Below are 11,970 nucleotides of genomic sequence, written 5' to 3' on the forward strand. Positions count from 1 at the left end.
ATTAAAGTGAGCTGTTAAAAAAATGGAAGAGAAGACTTTGACCGTCATGTAAAAAAGGTTGCAGGGAATTCTGCTGACGTAGCTGCATTTTAATTCCTGCTAGCTATCAGCAGGAGGCTGCTGGCTTTTCATTAATTTCCTTTCCACTATTAATTAACCATGTGCCATATATACTTGCTTAATTAGGCCACTGGGCCCAGCGCTTTGCTCTCTCTTAGTACCATTTCTAGACAAACCTATTGATCAATGTGTTTAAACTGAGGATGAAATTCACTTTGGAGAGGCCAGTTTCCCCAGTTTAATCTGTACCAATTGCCTCCTGCAATGAAGTTAAACTGATGAAGTGTCGTTCTACACTCACTTATTTTTCTAATGTTGTCTTTGAAGCTGTAAAGGATTTTGGAGCTTTTTTAAATGAACAAGCAGGAAACTGTATAAGCCTTTGGAAAGACGGAAGACGTCATCAAAAATTAAAAGGAGTGATGATTCCTAGGGATAGTCTCCCTAACTACATTGAGAAAAATAAGCACATATTTTTTGGAAAATATAAAAATCTGGGATTACATTTACATCAGCATGTTCTAAAAGGGTAATTTGTGCAAGAACATATTGACAAAATCCACTGAAAAACTGCAAAAATATTCAAAAATAGCAACAATTGAAAAAGTGAGAGTATTGAACATATTTTCACAGTGGTTACGTCCTTCATGATTGTTGTTGTGATTTTTTTCCCCCTGTAATTGAAATTACAGATTTTGTGATGCTACTTCAGAAATATTTTCAATTTTGTGATGTTTGCACTCGTGCCTGAGAGTAAATGGGATTTTTTCTCACTTTTCACATCAGTTCTACAATAATTTGATACCAAGTCAGTTAAAGGCAGCAGTGTAGTAGACGTAACAAACACTGCCCCCTGCAGGTGGGAGTTAGCATCATTTAAACAGTTTTGAAGAAAAGTTTTGATAAACTCACAATTATAACAAACTGACTCTTAATGTGAAAGATGCAAGCATTTGTTGATTTTGCATAAATTTCCATGAAAAAACTGGAGGGAGTGATTTATGTAATTTAGCGGTAAAAAGATAAAAACTGCTTTGATTTGTTTGGTAAAATAATATTCAAGCAAACTGCTATTACCTTGAAGGTTCTGCGTTCCTCTGGAATCCGGAGGGCCATATAAGAAGCTCTCGCGGGCTGGATTTGGCCCCCGGGCCTTGAGTTTGTGTGAGGTAGCACACAAACTTCAATGCAATTCTCTACATGAATATGTTCTCTCCGAGGTTGTGCCTGCTTCCTGCTTGTGTTGGTTCCTCTTTCTACAAATCAAGACAGATCTGTCACAAATTTGAGTCTATTTAGAGTTTTTTATTAAAAATCTAAACTAATAACTCTTTGAGATCTCATTCGTGTAGCAACCAGACAAGAAGTTGACTAGAAAAAAGGCTTGTATTTATGTTACAAAGTATAACATTTCCACCCCTGCCTATAAATAAAATAAAAAGAAAGAAAAACATCTCTTGTTTCTAATATTTGAATAATTTCAATGTAATTTTCATTTTTATAACTAATAAATATAGGTGATCATTTAACATTAATTCGAGTCAGGCAAGCATAAATATTGTTTTTTGGGAAAATTGTTCACCTTCTTAACTCAGTGGCATCAGGATCTAATATTTCTCAGCAGTCCACTCTTCACATCTTCAATAAAATATAAATATTTACCTCTTACATAAGCAATAATTACTGCAGGATAATTGTATCTGGATTATATTGCAGCTTTCTGTTTAAAAATGTGACACACAGAACAGAAGCCCTCAGATATGCTGGAGATGGAAACATACCCAACGCTTGAAATGAAATGTGCAACCCCCTTGGCCTCTTATCAAATTTGCATTCACAGATTTATGCTGTTTTTCTTTCGCTCACTTTGCAATCTTTGTTGACCTGTTTGGACTTACAACAACCCTGATGAGGCAATTAAATTTCCCTGCCAAAGCCAGCCTTGGAAGGGATCAATTCTGTCCTTTTAGCATCAGGTGGCAGGTTCTCGCATTCATTACCATCTGCATATGTTTCCTAATGGGATTGGATTTGTACTTATGAGTCAACAGTGCTGTTATTGAATCAGAGTAAAGCAACTGCTTTCTCCTTTGCTTCTTTTTGAAGTTCTTTTTCTCTTGTGGAAGATCGTTTATGGTCTTTTATCAGAGTAAACACACAAGGGATGAAGCAGAAAAATTTGACTGTTCTTTGCATTTTTGAAGGTGTCTTTGGTGGAAATCAATTGCTTTAAGGTACGGGTAAATGAGAAGGAGTCTTGTAGAAAAGATGGTATTCTGCGTTAGTGACCGCACCATGTTTTACTTTCACTCAATAATTGCTTTGATTACCTTCAACTTTCTGGGTGGTCGTCCTCCAGGGGCCTCATTAGACAAAACGACAAGGCCAGAATTTTAAAATTAGCTTACCAAAGACGTATTTCATGGCCAACATTCTCTTTGACCTTGAACATTTTGATGCATATCAATGCATACGGTAAGACTGTTTGTCAAAAAGCAAATTCACATGCAAAATGTTTAGCTATAACATTAGGAGCGAGGTTTAGACATGGCTCTGGGTTGTGACCTACATAAAGCCTGGAGGAGTTGACTTTAACCGGGCCTGGGGACACGGGGGGGTTACAAATGACTGCACCACTCTACATCACATCAGACAAAAAGAAGTAAGAGGAAACTCATTGAAAGTCACATGAACATGAGCAAAGGAGGATGTTTGATTAGACTGGAAAGGGATTAATTATTTATAGAATGCAAATGAGTTGGCATTGGACTGCAGGTCCAACTTTGACAGTTTAGGCTATGAAGCTTTTCCTCCCAACTGACGATAAAATGCATCTAAAAATACTTTGCTGTGATATTTATATGACTCCAACACGCTGAACCAGCTATTGTTTGTTTATGCTTTGAATCTTATGACTGAATTACTCTGCGTTGTATGAATAAACACACAGAATGCGTACTGTTTCTGTAAAAATGGCTGACGACAAACCAAACATAAAGCAGTTTGGTTTGTGAGATAAAAACATTTTTTTAGATGCAGAATTAAATTATGGCTTTAACATTTAAGTGACAATATTTATGTTATTGGTAATGAAATTTTGAGTCATTATTATTGTATTGAATTGTAGTGTAGGATATGTGATTTAAACTAAATCTGCTACCTACTGGGTAGGAAGAACTCAAATAGATCAATATGAGTAAATTGTTTTTTCAGGCATTAGAAAACTTAAATGTCACTTTGAAAGTAAAATTTTATATTTTCATTCTCAGATGCTGACCATTGACTCCACATTTTTATTCACACCTGCTTGGTTGCAGATGTCCTTTGCTCATCCTGAAAAACGTTTTCCAGTTCTTTCTCATTTAATTCCTCCCCCACATTCATACTGATCCTACATTTTTACTTCAAGAACAAACGTCCCTATTTCTCAGTAGAAGAGTTTATAAGTGGCAATTCTAGCACATATATATATATATATATATATATATATATATATATGTTGAACTGGTATGCAAATAGTATTGCTAGTGTTAAATAATGTTAAAATCAGTGTTTGGAGTAATACATTCTTCTACTGTTTTGGTTTTGTTTTGAGCTGCTTTGAAGGGCAACACAACCAAATGTGAAACTCAAAGCAATTTACTATGTAATTTCACAGCTCCTCTATGCATTTCTTTCACCTACCTTCTAACCACAGTCATGCCTGGAAGAAAAATGGAAAGACTCAGAGAAAAGTCGGCCTGAATAATTGTTGAAAAAAGATAATCTCTTGCATGACAAATTATTCTGTTCCTTCTTTTGTCTCACTTGGAATGGCAGAAATATAAATGTTTTTTTACAAGTTTTGAGTTCCCACTGTGTGTTGCAAACCAACATAGGAGCAAGGAATGTAAAGTGAAATAATTACGACACTGCAATCGTGTTTTTCCAAGAGACAAAAGGGATTAAGGGAGAACTCAAAGCAATTTTAAATAATTTTTTCCACTGTCTGGAAAACAGTCTAGCAAATGGGAACATTCAAAACAATTTCCAACATTCCTGGTCTCCAAACACCTGAAATTGTCATCATAGAACCTTCATATTGTCATATGAAGGCTCTCGCTAATATTAATGTGAAAGTGGATGCCTGTAAAATAAAATAAAATACTGCCCCAGTTTTTCTTTCAGAAAAACATTTGACTTTACTATAGGCTGCCAGAGAGAAAGTAAAGAAAAACTAATGAAGTACTGTTCTTTGGACAGATTAAATTTAATGTTTTGTACACAAATCAAATTCAGTGCTCCATTAAAAGAATCTAACTCCTGCTGGGAGATATGGAGGTGGAAGTGTCATGGTTTGGGAGGATATTTTGCCACAGGTTCTGCCTAATGAACCACGATGAATATACCATAAATCAGGAGGAGCTGAGGGACAATAAATAAAAATAAGTAAATAAAGCTGAACTTTACTGAACACGGCAATATGACAGTTATCCAAAACATACCAGTTAATCCATCAAACACTGGCTGAGCATTGGGAAACGGAGTCACAGCCCAGATATTGATCTAATTGCGATGCTGCCAGGTGACTTAAAACAGGCTGAAAATAATAATAATAAAAAGAAAAAAATCTGTCACAGATGAAGAATGTGGCGTGGGAGAAACTGGCAAATAAAAACTAACTATAGAACACTATAACCAAAGAAAAGAGTTTATAAGTTATTTTAGCCTGTTAGCGGAAGCGTGTCTTTATTTTTTAAGAAAAAGTTGATAATGTTTACTTAAGAGGCACAAGGCTAACCTTTGTTCTTTAAGTGCCGTTAAATCATTAGACATCAACATATAAACTCTTCCTAATAAAGAAATACATATTTAATCGGATGTTCTAATTTCTTTAAATCTTACATCACAGCAAACTTCATTTAAAAACTGGGCCAATCTCATATATCTTTCCAAAGATAACACTCTTTCAGTTCACATCCGTGCAGCTGTACTTTGATTGTTCAAATGTAAATTTTTTTGTGCTTCTCTTTCTCTCCTTGTATCACAGCTTTAGCACTGCCTACCAGTGTATCTACTACTCCCCTCAGCACACAGCCAAAGCTCAGGAGGTTCTCAGCACCGTGAGTCTCCTCCTGCCCCTCATCACAAGCTTGGCTGACCAGCTCCTCCAGGCCGCCCTTGAACACTCCTCCTCTGGACTCAAGGATGCACTCAAGAGCCTTTCCGACAAGGTGAGCCAGCAACTAAATCTCCTCTCTTCCTTCACCTGCATCTCGGCTACCTCTTCATTGCTCTCCATCTCAATCCACAGCAACAGACAAACTCTTAAGGTTGAGTTTGGCAAAATTCATTTGCATTCTTACCTCTTTTTCAAATTAATTTTAATGACGGTGTTTAAATGTGGACTGTGGATTATGTTGGTGTAAACTGTTTCACTGGAGGCCAACAAAGGGATTTTATACATATTTTCTACCAACAGTTTGTGTTAAAAAGAAGACAAAAATGTTTCCATGGATAATTATTTTAGGTCCTTCCTGATAGAAATCTTAGGTAAAAGAACAAGTTGGAAATTTGCACGACCTCACTGACTACTGAAAGGTTTGGCCATTACAATGTATTTTGCCAATGGATGATATTGAAATGAATTTTTTTATTGATAATTTCTCATTAAACTTCCCAAATTTTCTCAGATAACCTTATCTAACTCTGGAGTAATACAAACCCAATCCAAAGCCCTTAAACTGCAAGCAACCAAAAAACGAATAAATGCCATTTCCACAGCCTTGGAAGAATAAACCTGAATTGAGACATTTCTACAAAATTCATTGTTCATGGATAAAATTACCAAAATGTGACGCAAAAACACAATTTAAAATCTGTAAACATTTATTTTAATGGGGATTTCACTAAAGCTGCACTTTTCTGCAAACAGGTTTGGGTTGAAAAGAAGATACCCAAAAATGTAAAAGTTTCCACAAACGATTTTTAATGTTTCAGTATAATAGACAAGCTTCCACAAAAAGAAAAAGAAAAAGCCAAACAAATGCATGTGCGGTATGGTGGTTTATGGAGCTAGAGCATTTTTTATCAGTATAATTAATGAATTACATCTGGTGCTGTCAGATTGCAATCTGTTGTGGGAGAGATTGTTTGTGCCACAGTGGAACAGAGCCCAATCAGCCTCCTTAATTGGTACATTCGCTCCGTCACCGCTTCCTCTCATCCTTGATTAGACACGCACACGCTGGCCGAGCAAGCCCCTGGCCTGGTCAGCACAAGGAGGGCCGCTCGCTGATTAAAATCTCAAGCTGGGTTTGTCAGTGTTTGTGTGTGAGGCAGCAGGAGGTGGAAGTGTGAACAGGTTTGTGTGTTTGTCAGAAGGCTGATGATGACATCTCTCTCTTTCTCTCTCTCTCTGTCTCTCTCTCTCTTTCTCTCTCTCTCTGTCTCTAACTCTTCAAATCCCAAAGTCCATGATGAAGGAGCAGCACACAAACATTTTTATTCAGACACATGCCTGAAACAGTGTGCAGAGACTTTGAGTGGTGCAACTTTGTAAACATGTAAAGTCTGGAATGTTTTAATGAACCACAAATACGAGTTTTTGTTTCCTGTTAGGTGGTCAAATATATAACCGATTCATTTGAATTAAATCTTTCACTGAGAGATGATGAAGAGAAATTCAAAGCTTCCAGTTTTTACTTGTGTTTCCTGGAAAGTCCATGAATAAACAACAAATATAAAGGTTCCACCATGAGTTTGGCTTCATTTAAATCAATTAGACTGAAAGGAGTCTCATAAATGTCATAAATGTTTCTATTTATGTTGATGAAAATGGTCTGAAAATGAAAATTGCTTTAAACGTAATTATGTACTTTGCTTAAAGGGGCGATGCTTCTCTGCATCATTTTATAGCATAATCAATAATCAGTGTTGCCTGTATATCAAATATGACTTAAAAGGAATTTGGCTTCATAATGTTCTGCCTTGAAATTGGGCCTCTGTCCCTTTAAAATCTCCTGCTCTGTCTGAAACTCCATTTTGAGGAAATCATCTCAACATTGTTTCTTTATTAGCTCTTTAGCAATGTTTTTGCCAGCATTAAAATGAGAAGTAGCTCCTATAATGAGCTCAGCATATGCACAGTTCCACCAGGTGTTTCCTAATTGCTGCTGCTAGTCTGAAGGAGCTGAGTAGGAGAGTAGCGGGGAAGAGCTGCTCTGTGAGGCAGCAGTTTGAAAACTGCAGCTCTGAGGAGGATCTGTGCCTCGAAGGCACAACTCCTTTGAGACACAGCTTGGGCAAAACGTGAGCAAAACGCTGCGGGCGTTTTGCTCAACTTAAAGGATTCAGCACGCTAACATTAGCCTGGCACTGCTTAGTATGAAACTACCATCAGCCATTAGTTTTTTAAGACTGTGTGTTGAGTTTGACATATCTTTACATACAAATGATGATGTTATGCAGCGTCTACCGAAAACTACCTAAAACGTTAAGCTAGTTTGGTAGCATTTTGAGGTTGTCCTGCGAAAACAACTATTGAGACTGAATATCTGTATTGTGCAAACCCTAAAACAACTGGAACTGCAAGTGGTTATCAATGCGTTCCAAGTCCAGCCCAGACTACTGAAAGGTCTGGCCATTACGATGCATTTAGAAAATGGATGGCATCAAAACAGATATTCAAATGAAATAAAAAATTCCCCTAATTTTCTCAGATAGACATGTCTATTTCTGGAACAATACAAACCCAATCAGGTGCCCTTAGACTGACTGCAAGCAAAAAATGTTAAGTCATTTCCACAATATTGGCAGTACAAATCTTTATTCAGAAATTCCCACAACATTTATAGTTTATGGATAAAATTTTCCAAAATATGAGTTAAAAACACTTTTAAAGCTCCTTTACACTCAGTCGTCTTTGGTAGGAGTTTGTCAGCATCCCACATCTGGACTTATTCAAGTCTAGCTCCATCTGAAGCAAAGTAGCCGTAGATCATGATTCTGCCACCGTTATATTTCACTGGTGGGTACGGTTTGCCCTGTGGTGAGGTGTCTTTCCATTATGTGACCATCTGTGCTGTTAATTCATTAGTTTAAGAAATCATTATTACTTTCACCTAAGTAATTTTAATTTTCTAGAGATCAGACTATTTATTTTACTGGAACAGATTATGTTTTTCTGTTAGTGTTTGTATAGTTATTTGCATTTTATACCTTTAGCAGCTGTAAGGTGTTTCATTGTTTTTATTGCTGTGAGTTGGTATTCACCGATGCTTGCCTCGTCTCAGCTTCTCATCGTTTCGTCTCATTTCAGAACAAGCAACTACTTGTATTATAGTGTTGTTTTCCACTGAGACCTTTAACTGTTCTGATAATTTTTTAAATAAAGGGTTTATCTTACAGAGCTACAACATACAGCTTTGTCTAATTTCCTGAGGGAGTCTTCCCAAGGGATCAATAAAGTCAAGTCTAAGTCTAAATAAGGAGCGCAGCATTCAGAGTAAAAAGATTTCTTTCCAAGATCTTTCCAAGGTCTGTCTCGGCTATCCTTATTCGCTGCTTCCAGTAAGGCAGCGCCTTTCTACTTCTTGATTAGTAGAAAGGCGCTAAAAAAAAAAAGTTTCTTGTCTTTATATAATAATGGTTCTGTTGATGATGATAATAATGTCACGCTGATGATAATCACAGTGAACGGACTAATCTTCCCTGCCTTCAGCTGTGTCCTTGGAACGTTATCATGTTCCTGGTTTGCTACGTTAAAAAGAAAAAAGAGAAACTGTGGGATTTGATCTGTATCCATCTATGTGTGTGGAAATATACCATCGTAAGAAGTAGCTGAGATCTGACCGGTTTCATCCCTGTTTCTAAAACAAAGTAGCTAGAAGAGAACTGAGCAAGTTCTATTTTTAAGAACCCAAATGTGCTCATCCTTCAGGGGGAAATCATTGAGGGTGAATGGATTTTTATGTTTCTGCTCTTTCCCAGATCAAAGATAACATTTTTTCTTCACAGTCAGATCAGGCTGAGGCGCTTTCAGACTCAGATGCTCTTCATTCCAGATCAGACCATCAGAATCTGCAACCTACAGAAAGACAACCAACTCTTTATCTTCAGGGATGCTCAGCATTTCAGGCTTTTCAAAGATGAATGTTGATCAATTACACAAAGAAATACTTTTTGCAGAGATGTGCAAAAAGTATTTGGCCTCAGAAAATATATTTTCAATTTTCTTTTTAATATTATAAACACATTATCTACACTTCCTGTCATAAACCATAAGAATTTGGACCACTACTTTTTGATCATGGTTTTATCTTGTTAATTTTTTTGTGGATCCACTTTAGAGAAATGAGTTTAATACTTGAACTCAGATTGAAATTCATTTTAAGATCAGATAAGCAGAGCTTAATTTCAGCCTGATTTGAATCTCAAATTTTTGTCAAAAGTTGTAGTTTTTGCATCCATTTTCTTCTTTTGGCTGTTTGGATATTTCATCTTTCACTCATTTATGGGCAGCATCTTTCCATCAGACATGCCTTTCCTCAGACAATTACACATTTGATCTACTTATAGACTGAAGTTGTAACATCATTGACCTGCAGTAATGGAGATAATTTAGATCCATGCGAGAAGGTTTAAATGGATACGCATTAAATGTAATTGGGTTTTAAGAGTCTTTACCATTTACTTTGCTTTTTTTTTCATCAGATGGTCAACTCTAATAAAAACAGTGACGCAGGGCTCACGTGCTGGTAAATGTCTGCATCATAAAATATATGCTCTTTGAAATAGACTATTGGAATTGTAGAGCCATTGAAGATAAAAAAAAATGGCTATGGAGAAATGTAAAATATTTTCAAGAAAAAACATCGAAATTCTACCTGGAAACTATCAGTTCTTGAGGTTTCAATAGAAAAGTTTTTTTTTTTTTTGCTGTTTTTTTTTTTTTTTTTTGAAGCAATGATGACATTTCCAAAAAGTTTGTCACCCAGGGAAGAAGCCCCATTTCCAGGAACAACAATTTGAGTAACACTTTATTTGAAGGGATGTGCATAAGACTGACATGCCACTGTCATAAACATGACATGACATAAACAAATGCAAAGTTAACACTTTTAATGGTCTTTTAATGGAACTTTGCATTAGAAGTTTCATTATTTACCAAATAATAAAAAGTTGACACTTTTTAATGGACTTTTAATGTAACTTTCAATCCAACTTTCCATTAAAAGTGTCATTATTTACCAAATGACATTTATAAAGACTCATTCATCTTTATGACTGGTTGCGTTATGTTTATGATGGCATCATGTCAGTCTCATGCACACCTCTTCAAATAAAGTCTTACCATGATTTGCTTAAAACCACTGGGTTACTTCTACACCCAGTCTCTTAAAAAGGAGAGTACATCACGGGGACGAAGCTATCTGAAGAGCGGACTGGCCTGTAAAGCTGTGCAGGAAGCGGCCCAGAGCTGGCTGGAGATTTGACACTGCAGTGCTTTTCTTTAGGGCTGACAGAGAACTCCCTGGAGTTTCTCTCTGCGCTCGGTCCACATCGAAGAGGTCGAAGCAGAAAAATCTGAACTGCGTGCATGTATGCAACGACACCATACGTCTTCTTTAGGCATTTTAGCTGTTGTGTTTTGTTTAGCTGCATTTTTCTGGTGCTAAAACAGCTTTGGTAACTGAGTTGCTCCTGGGAGTCGCAGCAGCTTCCAGGATGATCAGCAGCAAACAGAAGCTGGTGAATTTGACATCAGAAGGGGAGGGCTCCTTGGAGAGGAAGGCTGGAGGAGGAGTAATTGAATTGTTTGTTGTTTGTTGCTGTTATTCTCCTCTTCCATTGAGGTGAGGTAATGGAGAGCGTCTTCCTTATGGTGAAGGACTGTGTTCATTTTCCTTGTTTCTTTTCACTTCCTCTGTAAATACTTCTCTGTATTTCCTTCAAACTCACTCCGCCTCGCCGTTGTGACGGCCCTTCTCTGTCTCGCACACCCTGTCTGCTTTGTTTCTTCAGCACTTCCATTATTATTTGTTGTGTAGTTTCCACTGTCTGTCTGTTTTCCAATTTCTTTCCTTCTTCGTTTGCTGCAGACGGAGCAGTTTGTCCACACGCTTAAGGACGAATTGGTCAAGAGCGCCCTGCTGGCGCTGCACGCGGCCCGGCCCGGGTACGTCTCCAAGAGCCAGAAACAAACGCCAGTGCTGTGCCACCAGCAAAGTCAGGGTGGGGACCTGAATCACAGTCCAGTCCAAGGACTACCGGGCCACAGTCCGGCCACGCCTGTCACAGAAAGCCCAGTGGCGTGTAATAATGTGAAGCACCAAGACTCCATACCACACCACAAAGAGTACGACGAGGAGGAATGGGTTGGTATCCGGATCCTTCTTCAACTTATTACCCTCTACAACACTTTTACCACAAGTCCCTCTCGACTAACGATCTCCATCAAGAGACTTTATAGGTCAAAAAAAGATGTGAATACCAGTTAAATATATCATTAAAATATTGTAGGTCAGTGGTAGGGCTGTACAATAAATCAATAACAACATACATTGCAATGGAGACGTTATCAACATCATTTTATAATACATCTGATTCAATATTCAATATAGAGAATATTCACTGAATTGGATCCAGAACCGCACAGCATTGTGGGAAATGTAGGCAGAGAAAAGCCTCCAGCTGATCAGCTTAGCAAGACTGGTGGCATCAACTCACTCACTCTCTGGTTACCTAGCAACTCACTCACTCTCTGGTTACCTAGCAACTCACTCACTCACTCTCTGGTTACCTAGCAACTCACTCACTCTCTGGTTACCTAGCAACTCACTCACTCTCTGGTTACCTAGCAACTCACTCACTCACTCTCTGGTTACCTAGCAACTCACTCACTCTTTGGTTACCTAGCAACTCACTCAC

General features: G+C 37.6%; 1 protein-coding gene across 5 annotated transcripts in view; it reads left to right on the plus strand.

Moving 5' to 3' along the window:
• Positions 1 to 11,970, plus strand: part of inpp4b (inositol polyphosphate-4-phosphatase type II B) — a 178,002-nt gene that overhangs the window by 140,804 nt on the left and 25,228 nt on the right. For all 5 annotated transcript variants that reach the window (XM_055019846.1, XM_055019847.1, XM_055019850.1 and 2 more), the window contains 2 exons: positions 5,090 to 5,273; positions 11,142 to 11,417. In XM_055019846.1, the coding sequence (XP_054875821.1) occupies positions 5,090 to 5,273; positions 11,142 to 11,417 (460 nt within the window). The remainder of the gene's footprint in view (positions 1 to 5,089; positions 5,274 to 11,141; positions 11,418 to 11,970) is intronic.

This window comes from Poeciliopsis prolifica, unplaced genomic scaffold, assembly GCF_027474105.1.
Source record: "Poeciliopsis prolifica strain line A6 unplaced genomic scaffold, Auburn_PproV2 SCAFFOLD064, whole genome shotgun sequence".
Taxonomy (NCBI): Eukaryota; Metazoa; Chordata; class Actinopteri; order Cyprinodontiformes; family Poeciliidae; genus Poeciliopsis; species Poeciliopsis prolifica.